The sequence below is a fragment of the Acomys minous genome (assembly GCF_964271855.1).
Source record: "Acomys minous genome assembly, chromosome: 1".
NCBI lineage: Eukaryota > Metazoa > Chordata > Mammalia > Rodentia > Muridae > Acomys > Acomys minous.
Genome location: NC_140483.1, coordinates 118136796 through 118154981, shown reverse-complemented (window position 1 = coordinate 118154981; position 18186 = coordinate 118136796). Strand labels below are relative to the sequence as shown.

Sequence of the window (18186 nt, the reverse complement as noted above, 5' to 3'; positions counted from 1 at the left end):
TTACTATGCAAACACAACGCCTAAAACAGTGAAGCCAAGGAGCCTAAGGGTTACTGCAGGGCTGGAACGCTGGGATTCATTAGCCTGGGGTTGGGAAACATGTTTCAGAGGTAAGGACTTGACCTCTTTGGATCGGGGAAAGTTCCTGTTTGTTTCGTAATGTGTGCACTTCATTATTTGCGCGATTTCACGAGGCGCTTGGGAGCTGTGTACACAAGCAAGGTGAGTCTGCAGCAGCACCCCAGACTTAGAAAGTGGAACCAAACACTTTACTTCACTGTCTAGAGATACATTTAGTAAACATTTCTCAAAGTATACCTACTTCTTGATGCTAAATTTTTCTTTTTTCTTTTCCTGAAATGTTTGTAGGAGTTAAAAAAAAAATCTACGCTCATGTTCACTGTGCTCTGAGGGCGAATTGAAAAGTAAAACTAGCTCACAGAACAGCTGCCACCACTGCGCGCTCCCGTTCTCTCAGTTGCAACCCCAGTGTTTGCGAAGTGGAGGCCTGTGTAGTTCAAGGTCATCCCTTTTCTTTGAAGGCAGCCTGGTCTCCTCCAGACCCTGTTTCACAAAACCAAACCCCAGCTTAACTAATCGGTGTATGATAGGCAACAGACCTTTGATCGACCTGGGAGTTTTAAAGTGTCCATGGTCTTCAATCCCCTTCCCAAAGCATGGCAACTCATCTACGTCTTTTAGGGAATTGCTTGGAGGAAGAGGAACACGGTGAGGTGGGGTGGGAGTCGGGCTAGGACAGTCCTAGGGTGTCCGGAGGCTTCTGGAAAGGCTATTAGGACTTGGATGTATCCCGGGTGGCTGCAGCCCCAGCTAGGCTTTCACAGGCGGCTCTGCTCCGGTGTGGGGGTGGGGGGCGTGTCCTAGGGCCAGACACGCCCCCACCGGCCTTAAAAAACGCTCGAGCCCGCGCCTGACCCGATGCCGCTCGCGCTCGCGGGGACTGCCACGCTCCGCGCGGCTCCCAGCCCCGCGCCTGCCGCGCCCGCGCCGCAGAGCTGCCCATGGCTGACCTGAGCTTCATCGAGGATGCAGTCGCCTTCCCTGAGAAAGAGGAAGACGAGGAGGAAGAGGAGGAGGGCGTGGAGTGGGGTTACGAGGAAGGTAGGTTCGCGGGAGGCCCCACGTGGTCCCGCGCCTTCTCCCTAGTAGACTGAGTGCGGTTCGCACCTGCTGCGTCCGGGCAGCTACACTGAGCAGCCTGGAGCAGTCCTGAAACCCAGTTGCTTTCTAGTCCTGAGAAGTAACCTAATGTGCTTTAGAAACTGAAGCTGGGTTAGGGCTCTTGGAGACTTTAAAAAGAGTTTCCTAAATCTGTCCGGAAGACCCAGGGCTCCTTATAGCCTTTAGTGCTCATGTTTACTGTATACACAGAGAAAAGCGCAAAGCAGTCAGTAGACGTATGCATAGGATACTGTATTTACATTAACAAAACAAAACAACCACCACCACCACAACAACAAACGGTGCTCCTTGCATTCCTGTTTTCTGCTGTCTCTGAGCTTGTTGAGCGTTGCGGATATTTCCTAAGTACAGCACATAGCTGAAGTGATGAACAGAGGATCTCTCTCTCTCTCTCTCTCTCTCTCTCTCTCTCTCTCTCTCTCTCTCTCTCTCTCTCTCTCTCTCTCTCTCTCTCTCTCTGTCCCTCATTTGTCTTCAGGTGTTGAGTGGGGCTTAGTGTTTCCTGATGCTAACGGCGAGTACCAGTCTCCTATCAACCTAAACTCCAGAGAAGCCAGGTATGACCCCTCGCTGCTGGATGTTCGCTTGTCTCCAAACTACGTGGTGTGCCGGGACTGTGAAGTCACCAATGATGGACACACCATTCAAGTTATCCTGAAGTCAAAATCAGGTAATTTGGAAAGCATGTACTTTTATAAGCAAGTGGACAGTCTCTGATTTAACTTGTATGTTTTGAAGGTGGCACAAATGCACTTTCTATTTTTATAGTTCTTTATAAGATGCTTTTTCCTGGGATATTCTAAAATAGTTCTGAAGGGCTAAGAGAGTAAGGTGACGGCTGTCTCAGCTGGCTGTTCTTCCAAGGCTGTGCTACCTTGGTTGCTTCTACACACATTTACTAAACTGTGAAGGAAGGCGTATGGACACAGGATTTTTGCTTTGTTTTGGTACTTTGTAAAACCAAAGATTGGAATTTGTGGATGTCCTTTGCGGTCGAGATTAACTTTTCAAATTGAATTTCCTTTCTCTCTTAACGATAAGAACAGTTTTAGTGACAGCTACAAGCATGCTCTGAGCTCAGCCAGATATTTAAGTAGAAACCCATCTCTTGCTTTTGTTTACTTTAACTCACCCACTCAACTTGGACCCAGTTGAAATGAATCTGAAATGTTTTGTGGAAAAGGCAATTTCCAGGAAAATTAGTTTTCAGCTTAAATGTAGGAGAGATGAAAGCAGATTTAAAAAAAACATTAGCATTAATAGTGTGCTTTTTGTGGGGGATAATGACTGTTTTTCCTCCTGGAAAGAATGTCACGTTAGACTGTCTTGAACGTCGGCTGTGTTTGCATTAATTCTAAGTTGATAAAGTAGGGATGTCAAACTGTGAGTCCATTAGGTCTGTCATTGGGCAAGGAAGGCATTTATTCCTTCGTTAATTGCTCATGTTTCAGAGCTTTTATTCAGAGGACATCCCTTGCATCTGTATGAGTCTAATGGCAGTGGGGACAGATCCTGAAGGACGGTGTGAGCTTTAGTAATGAACCTTGACTTGAGCACAAATCAGAATGTTTTGGAGATGTTTAATGCTGGTCTTAGTATATATTATATTTCTGTATACTTTATATATTCCTCTGCCCCTTCTCTCCTCTGACCTCCACTCCTGAGCGAGAGGAAGAGTTGCATCTAGTTGTGTCCTGAATGGAAGTGCCTGATCCGGACTTTATTCTCCACTCCTTTGGGGACCTTACTCTCTCAGGTGCCCGGTCCTCTTTCTGTCACTACAGTAATCTCTTCCTTTCACTATTTCAACCAACTTAAAGGTTAGTCAGTGCTGGGCATGTGGTGTACACCTATAATCCCAGCGCTCCAGAGGTACAGGAAGGAGGAATTGCTGTGAGTTCCTGGCTAGCCTGGTCTACATAGTGAGTTCGAGCCATGGCTACATAGAGAGAACTCATCTTAAAAAAAGAAAAAAAAAAAAAAAAAAAAAGAAAAGAAAAGAAAAGAAAAAGACAAGAAACTGAAAACCATGTCTCGATTAGTTTATTACTTTTTTCTGGGCTATTTCAGCTTCTGGAAGGAATTGTCTTTAAACTCGGGACACCATTTTTTTTAAATTTAATGAAGTTTTTCTTTATTAAAATGGACTACAGACATAATTTGAATAATTGGCTCTGTCTACATTTTTTCTACCTCTAGCTACAGCCTGTCCCACTGTACCTACAACTTCTGCTTTTCTCCAGTAACAACTACTTTGAACCTTTCAAAAATTGTTTTTTTTGAGATTATACTATAATTACATTATTCCCCCTTCCCTTCCCTTCCTGCTAACCCTCACATATACCCCTTTTTGCTATCTTTCAAACTCACAGCCATTTTTTTCATTAATTGTTGTTATGTACATATATGTAAATGTACATACAAATCTATTCCTAAATATGTAAATACAACCTGTTCTTCTGTACAATGTAACCTAGATAATCGTTTTCAGGGCTGAACTTTTAAAAATTGTTTCTCTTGACGTTACCTCTGTATTTCTTAATAGCATGTTTATGTTGTTTGCTCTTAGGTTTAAGAGCTTTTCAGACTCCCTGCTGTGGAAAGGGAGGCAGAGTCTTATCAGCCTCTTCTGTCCTGCTTCTGACCCACAAACTTAAATTATACTGTTATTAGAATTAACACTCAAAGTATTATTGCTATGACCTTGCACCTGCCACTTCTACATGAGCCTCTATTGTTTCCTTGATGGAACAGTTTCCTCCTGGAGTTGTTGTATTCTTGTTGGTTTATTTTTAAAGTTACCTAACGGGAACTCACTTTCAGCTCTGACAGATAATAGACCCCATTTTAGGACATTCAAAGGCTCCGAGCTGTCCTTTCCTTCCCCTTGTGTCCTCTCTCCAGCCCCTCGGAGCTGTCCAGGCTGCCACCGAAACACTAAAGCACATACACTTTTCATTTTTACTCTCACACTTGTAATTTCTAAAAAACTGGCACTAATTGTTGGAATTAATTTTCTTTTGAATTTCCCCATCCAGTGTTTCATGAAGGTGAGGCCCTTCTCCAGCATTTTCTGATGCCTTCTTCCTGTTTGTTTATTCTGGTTCCTTCTCCATCACATCACTTTTATCCTTTCGTCTCGGAGATCCTTGTAGACACCTAGTGATCCAGCTCTCTGCTGCTATTTAAGATGACTCTAGGTTAGTCTAAAACACTCAGTTCAGGGAGGTTGAGGCTGAGGTCTGGTCACAAGGTCAGTAATGGAGTCTAGTGGTGACAGGCTGTGCTAGAGAATGCGTTGGAGCTGGACTCAGTGTTCTCAGAACTCACCCGCTTGCTGTTTCTGAGTTTTGGGGACAGTAGGTGGGTGGGGAGGGAGGGCTGGCCTGCAGCATGTGGATGTTTGCATTCTGGTTGTTGTTACCATACGGTATGCTCTGGTTGGCTGTGGGGACAGGGTGCAGAGCGAACCACTCTTTAGAGACTCTCATTTCCTGTCTGCGGTTTCCCAGGCTGTGCCTCCACCGTCATCCAGGCATGCCGAATGCCCTTCCATTCTGGGCCCGTCCTCCTGTCTGTTTCCATTTTGCTGCTATGGCAAAATGCCTTAGACTAGGTAATTTATAAATAATAGGAGTTTATGTTTCTCAGTCTTGGAGTCACAGCTCAGGGTATGTACAGATGTATCACCTGATGAGAACACGTTCCGCTGCATACATGGCGCCTTGTAGCTGTGTCCTCAAGCGGTGGAAGTGTAAAGGGGAGCAGCTGGGACGTCCCGTTCTCCAGGGCAGACCTTTCCTAGCTCATGCAACTCTAACATGGCTGTGCTTGGGACCTGGATTCAGTAGCTGCCCCCAGGTGGGTGTACCTCAGGGAGCCCAGGGTTGGGGGTGGGACGGGTGGCATCTCTTCCCTAATTTCTGTTTTACTGACTGAGAATTTCAGGCTACTTGGCATCTCTCTTGGTTTCTTTGGCATTTCTCTGATGCTTTTAGTATCTACCTTTGGCCTCTCTTCCCTTGCACATCCCCCTCTTTTGAGTTTTGAGGTTTGGGGAGGCAGGAGAACACTCCTTTTCTAATGGGAGGTGTTCCCTAATGACACAGAAATGTCTTTTGAATTTTATTTATTGATGTGTTGTTTATTTATGTAGTTTTTTATATAGGATCTTAGTAAGTTATTCAGGCTATAGCCAGAGATGGTTTTGAAGTCCCAGCAATCCTCCTGCCTCTGCCTTCCAAGTGCTGGGATTGTAAACTTGAGCTATAATGTCCCACTCACATGCTTTTTACATTTTATTTTGGTGTGTGTGTGCATGTGTGTGTGCGTGCGTGTGTGCATGTATGTGTGTGTTGAACATCCATGCATGGGGAAGTCAGAGGGCAATTTTATGGCTCTGTGTGTCCTTTCACCTTTGTATGAGTTCTTGTGATCAAATTCAAGTTGTCAGACTTCAAAGTGCTTTTATCTGGTGAGTCATTTTGCTGTCTCACAAGTCATCTTTGTTTGAGTAAAAATGATATTCACAGGATAAGCACAGTGTTCTTTTTTTTTTTTTTTTTTGGAATTAATGCTCACATCTTATCCCCCTCTGTGTTGAGGTCTTTGTTTCTGTGTGGATGCCAGTAGCTGTGGACACAGCCATTTTTCTTTCCTTTTTATATTTTTATTTTAAAATACTTTCAAGGAATTACCCCAAATGATGACACCGTGTTTGTAGTATAATATCAGTGTTTATGCTTCACAAAGCAACGCTGTTCGTGCCATCCTAAAGTGCCGCTCCTGTGTACTGTCCCATTTGGAAACATTGCCCAAGACGTTTCTTGGACGAACAGCCTATCCTCCTCGCCATGCGGCTCACAGTCCCTAGCTGAGGACACTGGTGATATTCCTACCCGCTCTCCTCAAGGGCAGCTGTAAAAACCTATCCTACTCTATCTGCCGGGTTTGGAGTGTGATATGTGGACACTCCCTCACTCTCTCACACAGTTACCTGATGGTTGTTTTAGTTTTGACTGCCTTCTTCCTGCCAGTTCTTCATACGCAGTCATCCTTAGCATCCTGGGTTCTCTCAGCTTCCTCCTCAGCCTCTTCTCACACAGACAGTGCAGTGTAGAGCCTGTGTTTCTTCTCGTGCTTCCGTCAGCAGACTAGCCCTCTGTTGCACACCCCTTGGCAGGTTGGGACAGCCCAGGGAAGGAAAGTCAGTCCTTACCGAGGAAGCACATTTTGCCCTCAAGCAGTTCTACAAAAGTCAGAAAGTTCTGTGGCTTCTCCATTTTGCCTATTTTAGAGCTCTGCAGCTATGTAGAAGCAATATATCAGCTTTCACAGGCATTCTTTGGAACACTGCTGTCACCCCTTCAGGCAGGTGCCACTTTCCCTTTCTGACACACGTGTTCCTTCAACTCCTGACAGTCCTCCATCTCTCGACACTTACTGATTATTTACTGCAGCAAGATAAACTCACCTGTCTGTAAGAGCTAAGCAGATATTTTCAGCTAGGAGAACAAAAGACCAGAAATAGCTACTGGCTGTCTGATTTACCCATGGTATTGCGGGGGGGGGTGGGGTGGGGGGGTGGGGTCGGACAGAGTATGCCTGGCTTGCCGAACGTTTGCTGTGTCAGGCAAAGCTAGAGGTGGGCACCTGTGCAGCAAGCACACTTGCTCATTGCTTCCCCCTGGCTGTTAGAATGCAGTTGGCAATGTTATATTTTTACCTTATGCAAAATTGTTACATGCTTTGGGTGTGATAAAATAAGTAAGCGACAAAGCTATTGAAGGGTTTAGTGGAAATTATTAAAGAAAGATTTTTGGAAAGATAGAGGATTTGAAGCAATATTGAAGAATGAATATGCTTGCACACTGGTGAGAGATGGAGCAGAGAGCTGCAAAACACCCAAACCAAAACAACAACAACAACAACAGCAACAACAACATAACAAAACTCTCACAAGGATATGGGAGAAATGTAGAGATAATGGTGAAAGGCAAGGCAAGTCTTTTAGCACATCTGGAAGATGTATTTGTGGTAAAGGACTTAACGGGAAATCCAAGAGTGAGGGTGTGTTAGGGTACGTTCTTGAGGTGTCAGTAACAGAGTCTAAAGAACAAGACTTATCCTCCCCCATAGGAGTCTTAAGTAGCATGTTGATCTAGAAAAATTAACATGGCAACATAGAATGTGGTGGGACCTAGGAGGGATCTGGAGATGGTAGAAAATTCAGTTCAAGAATTTTCAGTTCAAATTACCCAAGATGAAGACATTTTGGTACCAACCAGTGGAAAAGGGGCTGACACGGGCTCTACCGAGGTGGTGTCTGCACACTAAGGTGTGTGGCACAGGGGAGAGCAGGGATGGAGAGAGATGGGCAACAGTGGAGTCCCCAAGACTGGACTATGGTTCAGACACTGTCACCATCTTCTCTGCACTGGGTCTGCTTAAAAGTGGCAGAGTTCCAATTGCTTAGAGTATGGCCCATTTTCCCATCCTACCGGTGATGACTTGACCAGGCCACTTGCCCCATTGTCTCCTTGAGCTCGAGAAGTTATTTAAGGCTGTTACATACATCACTTGATTCCTCATAAGGATTGATGAATGGCAGCGATCTTCACATTAGAAGTGTACAGACTAAAGAAAATTAAACACACTTATGACGATATGAGAAATAGCATAAATATTAAAATAGAATGACAACCATTCTCATTTATTGTCTGTGGATATGTTCTCAGATCTCATAGATTATGTTGAACTCTCTATACTGTTTTCTTGCTACATATATTTATAATGAAGTTTAGCTTACAAATTAGGCACTGTACACAATTAGCAGCAATATGTAATAGTCATATAAAAGTTATAAGCACATCCTGGAATACCGACCATGTGGATCACAACTCTACATGTTTGAAATCGTTGATTCAATACTTTCAGTTTATGGTTGAATGCAGGCAACAGAGACCATATACAGTGTCACATATAAGGATAGATTTCTAGTGGGAACAGTGTGGTACTGAGAGGTGTGACATTGCCCAAGTCCATATGATAGCACATCACTCCATCTGGCTCCAAAGGGTAAATACTTGGTTTTTATGAAGCATGGTCTTGTTTTTAGCCCAGGCTAGTCTCCAGTTCTCCATCCTCCTGCATCAGCCTCTGAGTGCTGGGATTACAAGTGCATGTCCCCTATGCCGAGCAAAGGTAATGGCATTTTTAATTAGCTGTCAGCATAGGAGAAACTGCTAATCATTTTAGATCACTTGTTCTCTCTACTGAAACTTATTATAGCAACTTTAATTAGGAAAATTTACTTCTGAGTCTTTTATAACTATCAATCTAATTTTAGGCAAGATGATCATTCCACTTCCCCTGTAGAGAGCCCCTGTCCACTGGTGACTTCTGATTTCCTCTCAGTACATGTGAACTGCTTGGAATCTCTGAGATTTTCCAAGGTTCTACTCCCTGCACTGTCTGCAGTTTCCTACTCCCTTAGCAGATTCCTCCAGGTTCAGCTTGGCTGTCGTGCCAGAAAGTCTTCAGTGAGACTGTGCGTGCTACCTGCTTTTTGCTGGACCCTAGCTGTCCAAACATTTTCTTCATTGTCTCTGATACCTTCTGTTGAGAATCTTCTTTAGGTCCTGGGGATGCCTGGCTGCACTGGGGATGCCTGGCTGCACTGGGGATGCCTGGCTGCACTGGGGATGCCTGGCTGTTCTGGGGATGCCTGGCTGCATTGGGGATGCGTGGCTGCATTGGGGATGTGTGGCTGCACTGGGGATGCCTGGCTGTTCTGGGGATGCCTGGCTGCATTGGGGATGCCTGGCTGCATTGGGGATGCCTGGCTGCATTGGGGATGCCTGGCTGCATTGGGGATGCCTGGCTGCATTGGGGATGCCTGGCTGCATTGGGGATGCCTGGCTGCATTGGGGATGCGTGGCTGCACTGGGGACACCTGGCTGCACTGGGGATGCCTGGCTGCACTGGGGATGCCTGGCTGCACTGGGGATGCCTGGCTGCACTGGGGATGTGTGGCTGCACTGGGGATGCCTGGCTGCACTGGGGATGCCTGGCTGCACTGGGGATGCCTGGCTGCACTGGGGATGCCTGGCTGCACTGGGGACACCTGGCTGCATTGGGGATGCCTGGCTGCACTGGGGACACCTGGCTGCATTGGGGACGCCTGGCTGCACTGGGGACACCTGGCTGCACTGGGGACACCTGGCTGCACTGGGGATGCCTGGCTGCACTGGGGATGCCTGGCTGCACTGGGGATGTGTGGCTGCACTGGGGATGCCTGGTTGCACTGGGGATGCCTGGCTGCACTGGGGATGCCTGGCTGCATTGGGGATGCGTGGCTGCACTGGGGATGCCTGGCTGCATTGGGGATGCCTGGCTGCACTGGGGACGCCTGGCTGCACTGGGGACGCCTGGCTGCACTGGGGACGCCTGGCTGCACTGGGGACGCCTGGCTGCACTGGGGACGCCTGGCTGCATTGGGGACACCTGGCTGCACTGGGGACGCCTGGCTGCACTGGGGGATGCTTGGCTGCACTGGGGGATGCTTGGCTACTGTGGAAGTTGAATCCTTTTGCTTTGTCTACTCTGTAGTCTTCCCGCTCAAAATGTGTATTCAGCTCAGATAAGATGAAGGAGTTCTCTGGTCACAGCTTTCGAATGACGTGATAAATTTGTTTTCATCAAGGACTATGAGGCTTAGACAGGTTTACCTAAATGCTGATTCATCAAGTTGTCACATGATCCTCAGATTTTGTTGAGCGTTCCTTTAGGAGCTCCTTCTGTGTCTTTTACGCATCATGGCAAGGTCCACTAAAGAGCAGCTAAGAAACGACCATGGTAGCAATGACATAAACTCATTGTGGAGTCTTCTCCCAACTTTGTCACTCTGTATTAAGGGCCATCTCTGTATGTTCCGTTGTAATTTCATTGAAGTCAATGTCATCTCAACAAGATAACTGCCAAGCAGTGTCCAAACACCGCTATCACTTTCCAGAATTTAGTGTATAGTTCTGTAGGAAAAGCATCCTGCTGGGTCGACTGGCTTCTTAATAAACATCATCTTCTGTAGAAAATGAGTGTAGTATCTTTAAAGGATGTCACTGAATGGAGTCAGACAGCGACAATTTATTTTGGTGTATGAACAGTCAATCTCAAGGACGGATAAGACATTCATTTACTTGTCATCACAAACTAAATTCAGTGTTTTACTTTTTAAAAAATGTCTCCTTTGTGGCCACATGGTGTTACTTTGGTTTCCTTTTGAGTTGTCAACTAGCAGCAGAAGCGAAAAGTACCCAGACCCCAAGGCCACCTCTTTGTGCCCGGTCTCTGAGGACCAGTCTGGGAACAGTGCCTCCCTCCTTCGTGGTCACGAACCCTCAGAGCATGTGTGGTCCACGATGATCCTGTTTCTTCATTATACTATAGGGGACTACAATTAACTGCAGCTAGGAAAACTGCCTCGCAGTGACCAAGTACTACTCAGCTGTGTTCAATCTCCATGAGTAGATGAATTCGATTTCAAACAAAATGGATATGAGATCCAGGAAGCCGGGGATTCCGTCTTAATTTCTTAAAATTTCTTAAAACCATTGTGTCCGCAGTATTTTTTTACACTGCCTGGTATCATGGAGTAGATGATAAGGGACATTTGTTAGTGAGTCCCATTTTGAGTTTTGAAGTTTTGAGTATCTTTCTGTCAAAATGTGGGCCTGGGCAGCATCAGTTTCTAGCATGGTTAAAAACAGAAGCTCTGGGGCTGGTGAGATGGGTTTATGGATAAGAACACTTGCTGTATAATCCTGAGGACCTGAGATCACTTCCGGTTCCTAGTACCCATTGGTAGAGAATGGCCTATACACACACAAACCCACCCATAAATACATAAATACAGCTTTCTCAGTTGATATACTGGTACCTGAATGTATATGGTCACAGCTATGACCAACAAGAGGCCTCTTCCCCGGGGACCACCATTTCCCCCACTCTCAGCATTCCTCAGGTGCCCTAGGTTCTTTGTCTAGGCCTGGGACCCCGCAAGCTTTCTCCCTTTCATGTTAGCATGTCCACTGTTGTCACATTTATTCAGATTAGGTAACCGTGCTTGTGAAGCTTCATGGATGTAGCCTCTCTGACTGTTGTAGGAGACATGGTCTCAGAGCAAGCTTCTCTGGCTGTTAATATCTTTCCGTCCCTTTTCTACAATGACCCTTGAGATAAGGAATGTAGATATGTCAGTTGGGTACCACACCCTCTCTTGTTCTTTGCCTTTTGGTTTTCTGTGGTTTTTAGTAATGACCTCTTGTCTGTTGTAAAGAGCTGTTACTTTGATAAGGGTTGAGAACCACACTTATCTGTGGTAGAAGAACAAACGCAATCTAGTCAGGAATTATTCCAGTTCAGTTGTAGGTTCTCCTCCAAGATCCATGACTGCACTAGGCCTGGGTAGTTGACTAGCTTGCTAGTTGCAGTCATGATTTCTCTCTTGTTGAGTAGACCTTAAGACTAGTTAGAGAGCTGTTGGTTACTGCCGAGGTGTGCATGCCACTATTGCACCTCTAAGGCTATTGTGCCATGCCAGTCATTGTTGCAATGCACAGACATCATAGTTAGGTAGAAGGGTTGCTTCTCTCCTTCAGAAGCTTGCATTGTGCTATTTGGTAACATAAAAACTGGGTCTCAGTGGCGGGGCTTTCAATTAGAGTCATCTCATGTCCTCTGGGTCCTGTGTCCAAAGTAATAGACATGTTTAAGCAACTAAGATTTGCCTTCCAACCCCGGGAGCCAACCACGGGCAACAATAATCTGTGTTTTGGGAGTCTCTTAGACAACCTTGACTCAAAGGGGCCTGCCATGCTGAGGCTTTTGTTAGATTGTCTGTGGCTCTTGGGGGATCATTGTCAGCTCAGATGGGGTGATTTATTTATTCTGTATATGTATAGGTATATATAAAATCTTGTGTATATTATATGTAATTTTAGGTGAATAGTTAACAGTATGATCTCTTATGATCTTTTTGGACATCCCACTTTTATTTTACCTTCCACTCTTCTTCTTTATTTAGTTCCATTCCACTCCCTGGTTAAAGTCCTCCCCCATTTCCCATTGCCTCTCTTTCAATTTATTTGTACCCTGCTATTCTCCTACTCCCACAATGGTCCCCCTTTACTGTCCTGGTTTCTGCAGTTACTACTACAGGTTTTATATTTACACAATAAGACTTGGAGGGGATACTTGTAGTGATCTGTATTCATGTTTGCAACTTCTACTTTGATCTAATAATCTTCATGTCTGTTTTTATGCCAGCACCATACTGTTTTTATTACAATGGCTCTGCACTATATCTTGAGGTCTGGAATGGTAATGCCTCCAGCAGGGTTCATTTTGCTCAGGATTGTTTTGGTTATCTGGGATCTTTTGTGATTCCATAAGAATTTTAGGATAGTTTTTTTTTTTTTATATTTTTTTAAAGAATGAGACAGGGATTTTGATTGAGACTTTGACTTCATTATTTAGGTTTATTCCTAGAAATTTTATTTTCTTTGAGGCTGTGGTGAATAAACGTGTGTCTGTAATCTCTTTCTCTATATACTTGTCGTTCATGTAAAGAAAAACTATTGAGTTTTGCAAGTTGATTCTCTCCCCTGCCACACAAAATAATAATAATTTATCTTATGGTTTTGATGAAAGGTAGATATCTTTTTGTTGCTTTGAGGTCCATATCAAAACTATTTGTATCGCCCTTTTCCATAAGAGCTAGCACCCTGTTCTATACTCTGTAGTAGCTTCTGAAAGTGTGTCTTCATGTGTATCCTGTGAAAGAGTTTAGGGCAAATATTTTAATTCTTTTTCTTATTTTGTATGCCTAATATTATGATACTCCTCTTTCTTTTCCATAGCAACATGGAGCTCAGGTTCTTCCAAGATATTTTTATTGTCTCTCTTTAAAACTGGAGAGTTCCAGATTTGCCCTGAAGGCTGGAATCAGGTCCATGCTAAGCATGGTGGTAATGCACTGTGTTCTTTGGAGGATGCTGGCTGAGGTGCTGTGCATGACTTCTCCTTTTTTGTCTGATTTGTGTGACAGGGTACACAGGGTGTAGACATCCTTCCTTGTTTTTCTCAAGATAGAGTTTGGGTAACCAGTGGAATGGACCAAGTTGTAGTGAACTAGTCAGAGTCTATGGTGCTTTCTTGAAATGAAAGCCTTGCATGCAACCTTAAGCCCATTATCATGGGTGTTTACAGAACAGAAAGGCAGGACAAGTCTTCACAGAGTTCTGAGTATCTGTAAACCTCTTTGTTTCGTGCACTTAGACTTGTTTTGTCTTTTGGAGAATCTGAGAGCATTTAGTTCTCAAAGGAGAACCTAGAGTATTGGAATCTAGGCTTAGAGACTATATTAGTTTTTAGTTCATGCTCATAGACAGTATAATTTAGGTCCCTGTTCCTAACTCACTCCCATGGTGGGCTAGGATCCAGCTCCAGGCTCTGTCCTGGCCTTGCCAGCTGGGTGACTGTGGCAGACTACACTTAGTCCCTCAAGCTTACCTTTCCCCTCTGTCCATGGGATGCAAACTCTAACCCTTGGAATTTGCTGTTATGGAAGCACTCTGGATTCCTTTGCCATAGTCTTAATCTGATGGCCATGCATCTTGTCCCACTCCCCTTTGATGGGGCCTATTCACTTCCACTTGCAGAATTATTAAACTTTCTCCTGGCTGTGTAATTTTTCCGTGGAGTTGGTAGAAAGATGAGGGCCAAACATGTAAGACAGTGTCAAGGACTGTATGGTATGTGAGGCAGCTTCGGCTTGCCTCTATTTTCTGCCATGTTGTTTGATCTTGCTCTCTTATAATTTATATTTTCTGCCTGTATGGTACCTAGGTTGATATAAACCCAGTTAGAACAGCTCTCTCTCTCTCTCTCTCTCTCTCTCTCTCTCTCTGTGTGTGTGTGTGTGTGTGTGTGTGTGTGTGTATGTGTGTGTGTGTACTTTTGCATGCTACATGTGTATGGGTGTTAAGGAAGGCAGACAAAGCCATTGGATCCTCTGGAGCTGGACTTACAGAAAGTTGTGAGCCACCTCACGAGGTGCTGGAAACCTGGGACCCTCTGCAAGAGCAGCAGGTACTCTTAACCACTGAACCGCCTCTCCAGCCCCTGTTGGTTATATTAATATTAATTCTCCTTAGATATTTTATCAGCTTATAGTTAGTCTCTGAAAATCTACAAATGCCAGTAGATGACCCAAAGACTATTGACAGATCTACAGCAAAGGACTAATTTGTATTGGGGAGGGGGGCATCTGACCATATTTATGTGTCTTGATCAGTGCTCAGTTTAAATGTCATAGTAGTGGGGGTTGGTGGGGGGTTGGGGGACTGGGCAGATGGCATGCTGGTTTAGCAGCAGCATTACTCTTGCAGAGGACCTAGATTTGGTTCCCAGCACCCACATTAGGTGGCTAGTAACTGCCTATCATTTTAGCTGTGGGGGATCTGACAACCCTTTCTTGCCCCACGAACACCTGCACATAATTTAAAATAAGTATTTGAAAAAAAGAGTCTCAGGAATTACCCGGTCTATTCCTGGATTGAAAACACAAAATAACATAAAACATACGTTTACTACCAATGTAAACATATATTTTCATTTACATACATTTACTATCTGAACAGCAAGCAGAGGAATTTGAGAGAATTCCGGACAGTTTAATTTACCTCAGTTGTAATATATTTCCCATTTTGACTTTGCAAACTCTGTCTTCAGAGCCCAGGAGAGCTTTTTTGGGTTAACAACTGAAGAACAATCAAGTGTCTCTGGTGCGTAGAGCTTGTGGCAGCATTCAGCAGTGTCATTTTTCTTTTCTTTCAGTTCTGTCAGGAGGACCGTTGCCTCAGGGACATGAGTTTGAGCTGTATGAGGTGCGATTCCACTGGGGAAGAGAGAACCAGCGTGGCTCTGAGCACACGGTTAATTTCAAAGCCTTTCCCATGGAGGTAAGGACAACAGTCTTGCAGGAATCTCATTGCTTAGGAAAGAGCTCAGCAAATTACCAAAAGTGCTTGTTTTGAAAGTAGACGTGTTAACCCTTGAATTTTATGTTTGTGCTAAGACAAAAGAGTGTGTAGCAGATGTCAGGTTGGGGCAGCTAATGAGGACACCTGCCTACTGCCTGGGTTCAGAGTGGCCCGGGGTCACAGGCCGCAGAGTGGATCATACTCACGCCTTCTCAGGTCCTACGGAACGTGTGTCTCCCCCAACCCAGATACCCCAGAAGTATTCTCTACAACACTTCTTTCTTCGTGAGTTAGTATGCACTCTTTAGTAGCCAGCTGAAGCATCCTGTCTCCCGTGGTACTTATTCTGGTTCCTTGCCTGTGGAGAATTCTTCATCCCCTTTCCAGTCTCCCACTGGATTTGATACTTCCCTGCCGTGCGCTCGTTCCACGCGTCGGCACACGTCGAGTCCGCTGGCTTCTTTGGCGATGGTAGTTTGAAGAGAAGGTCTCGTATTCATTCCTCTGTTGACTCATCATTTACCTACTGCCGGGCTCTTCACAGGAGTTCCTGGAGTTGACGGCATCCCCCTGTTGGTATAGGACTGGTTGTATTTCTGTCCATGTGAAATCTGAGTTCTCCCCAAGAAGCAGCTGTTCATTGGGTATCTCAGCGCCTCCCTCCTTCCCTCCTTCCCACCCTTCTCACCGCAATCCTGTGGCCTTAACTAATTTTTAAAGCCTTGCACCTTATCTACATCAGGCCTGGACGTCACCTCCACGTGCAAGCATGTTGACAACCGTCTAACGCATACTCTCTTTTGGATACCTGGCAGACATTACAGAGTAAAAGTCATCTGAAAGCTTTCTGAGAAAGAACTATTTTGAGGTTTACTTGTACTATGCAGATGTACTTCATATTTAGTATGAATGCACACCTTGTCAGAGCCATGTGTAGATCGGCCTCCACAATTAGACATCATCATTGTATAAATATATATATATATATATATATATATATATATATATATATATATATATATATATATATATATCTTATGTGGACTATACAAGATTACACTGGAATGTTTTTCAGCATTATTTTAAATCTCCTCAGAAGCTCTAGCTGGTCATTTCATTCGAAAGAGACCCAAGCTTTACAAAGGAAATATGAAATGCTTCAAGGATAGAGGAAAAAAACCCAAATGGCAGTGTATTGAAGACTGTATGAAGTGTGCCTCGGGAGTTCAGGAAGTTTCTGTTGAGGAAGTCTCCATGTACCTCCTTGCTCTTTGTTTTCTGCCCTTCCCTGGCACCCCAGGCATAGAGACATCCTCTAATTTCTACCACCTCAAAAAACATTTTGTGCTACCTCCAGCTTCTGCCCTGTCCTGAGCATACCTGAGAAAGAAGAGCGCATGCCATGCAACAGCAAAGAGGAAGAAAGACACCACACATAGCAGTGGAGGACAGGACAGGTCAGAGGGGAGGACGCAGCAAGGCCTGCCCATCTGTCGGGGTTTGAAAGGCCATGCCATCATGTTATTCTAATCAGTCCTCAAAGGCGGAGGTACCAGGGGGAGATGGGCACAACGGGCATCATCGAGAGCCACAGGTGGGATTCCAGGCTCTGCTTGTCACACAGTTCCCAGCCCTTGGGAAAGTTTCATTATACTTCGGGGTCAGTGGTCTGCGCCCTGTCTGGGCAGTCAGATAGTTTCTGACTGGTATTTGTTTTAACTGTGCCATCCCTTTAAGTGCAGGCAATGGCCTAGTCTGTGTGAAGATTACATTCAGGCTTTAAGGCTTTGCTTCTGTAGAGATATTTATATCTGGGATAATGGAACCAATGGCTTTATTTTTTTCCAAAGTCATTAAGGAGAGATATTTGGATACTTTATTATCCTAGATTATCCTTGATGCAGTGTCAGGGAAAACACATCCGTCGTCTGCCATTTGCTTGGACTGATTCTGTCGGGGTGGAAGTACTTCAGCTCCCCAGGCTTTGAGGAGGATCACTGTATTGCTGCTCTTAAAAGCAAAGCATGTAGGAGCTGGGCGGTTGGCTGTATGCTTCATTCAGAGCACCTACTGATTTCACAGAGGACCCATGTTCGGTTCCCAAGCACTTAGGTCAGGTGGATTCCAAGGATTTATAACTCTAGCTCCATCCTCTTCAGACTGCCCCGCCCCCCCCGCCACCACAGTCTTGATAAGGATGGTGGAAGGCGAATGGACAAGGTGTCCTTTTAAATATAAGAACATTCTTTACTCTTTTTCCTTTTGAGGATACTATGCATCTTTTATTCTCTCTTTTCCCTTTCTTCTCCTCCTTCCCTTCTTTTTTTTTTTATCTTGCCTCTTTTCTTCTTCCCTTCCCTTCCTCTCCTTTCTCTTCCTCCTTCTCGCCTTTCTTTCTCTTTCCTTTTCTGTCTTTCTTTTTCTTTTTCTTTTAAAAAAAATTTTTTTTTGTGGTTCCAGATATTAAATCCAGGGTGTGTGCATCCTAGGCTGGTGCTCTACCGTGGAGCTACATCCCAGCCCATTTGTGTAGGTTAAGGCTAATATCAGAATCACATATTCATAATTTCCCCAAATTTGAATACAATTTAAATCATTTAAAAATTGATTTTAAATGGGAATTCAGTATAGAGACAAAAGAGGAGCACACCTGGGTCCATTTTTAGTGATTGCTTCCTGGAGCACAAGGAAGGGCTCTAGACAGAAAGTCCCCCAATGTCTATTCTTCCAACTATATTTTCCTCCAGTAGTTTCAAACTATTGGTTTTTGTACATGCTGAGAGATAAGGATCCAGTTCTACTCCTTCCATGTGGAAATGCATCCCCAGCATCTTTTGTTGAGGAGGCTGCCATTTCTCCAATGTGTATCATGGTATCTCTGTCAAAAGTCATGCAGCTGTCTCAGTTCACTATTCTATTTCATTGATGTTCATGTCAGTTT

At 44.6% G+C, this 18186-nt stretch overlaps 1 protein-coding gene across 1 annotated transcript in view; it reads left to right on the top strand.

Annotated features, from left to right (window-relative positions):
- The first annotated feature begins 928 nt into the window (after positions 1-928).
- CA8 (carbonic anhydrase 8) overlaps positions 929-18186 on the top strand; it is a 98499-nt gene continuing 81241 nt past the window's right edge. The window contains exons 1-3 of the mRNA XM_084800058.1: positions 929-1122; positions 1682-1873; positions 15100-15224. Of these exons, the coding sequence (XP_084656184.1) occupies positions 1023-1122; positions 1682-1873; positions 15100-15224 (417 nt within the window). The 5' untranslated portion in view covers positions 929-1022. The remainder of the gene's footprint in view (positions 1123-1681; positions 1874-15099; positions 15225-18186) is intronic.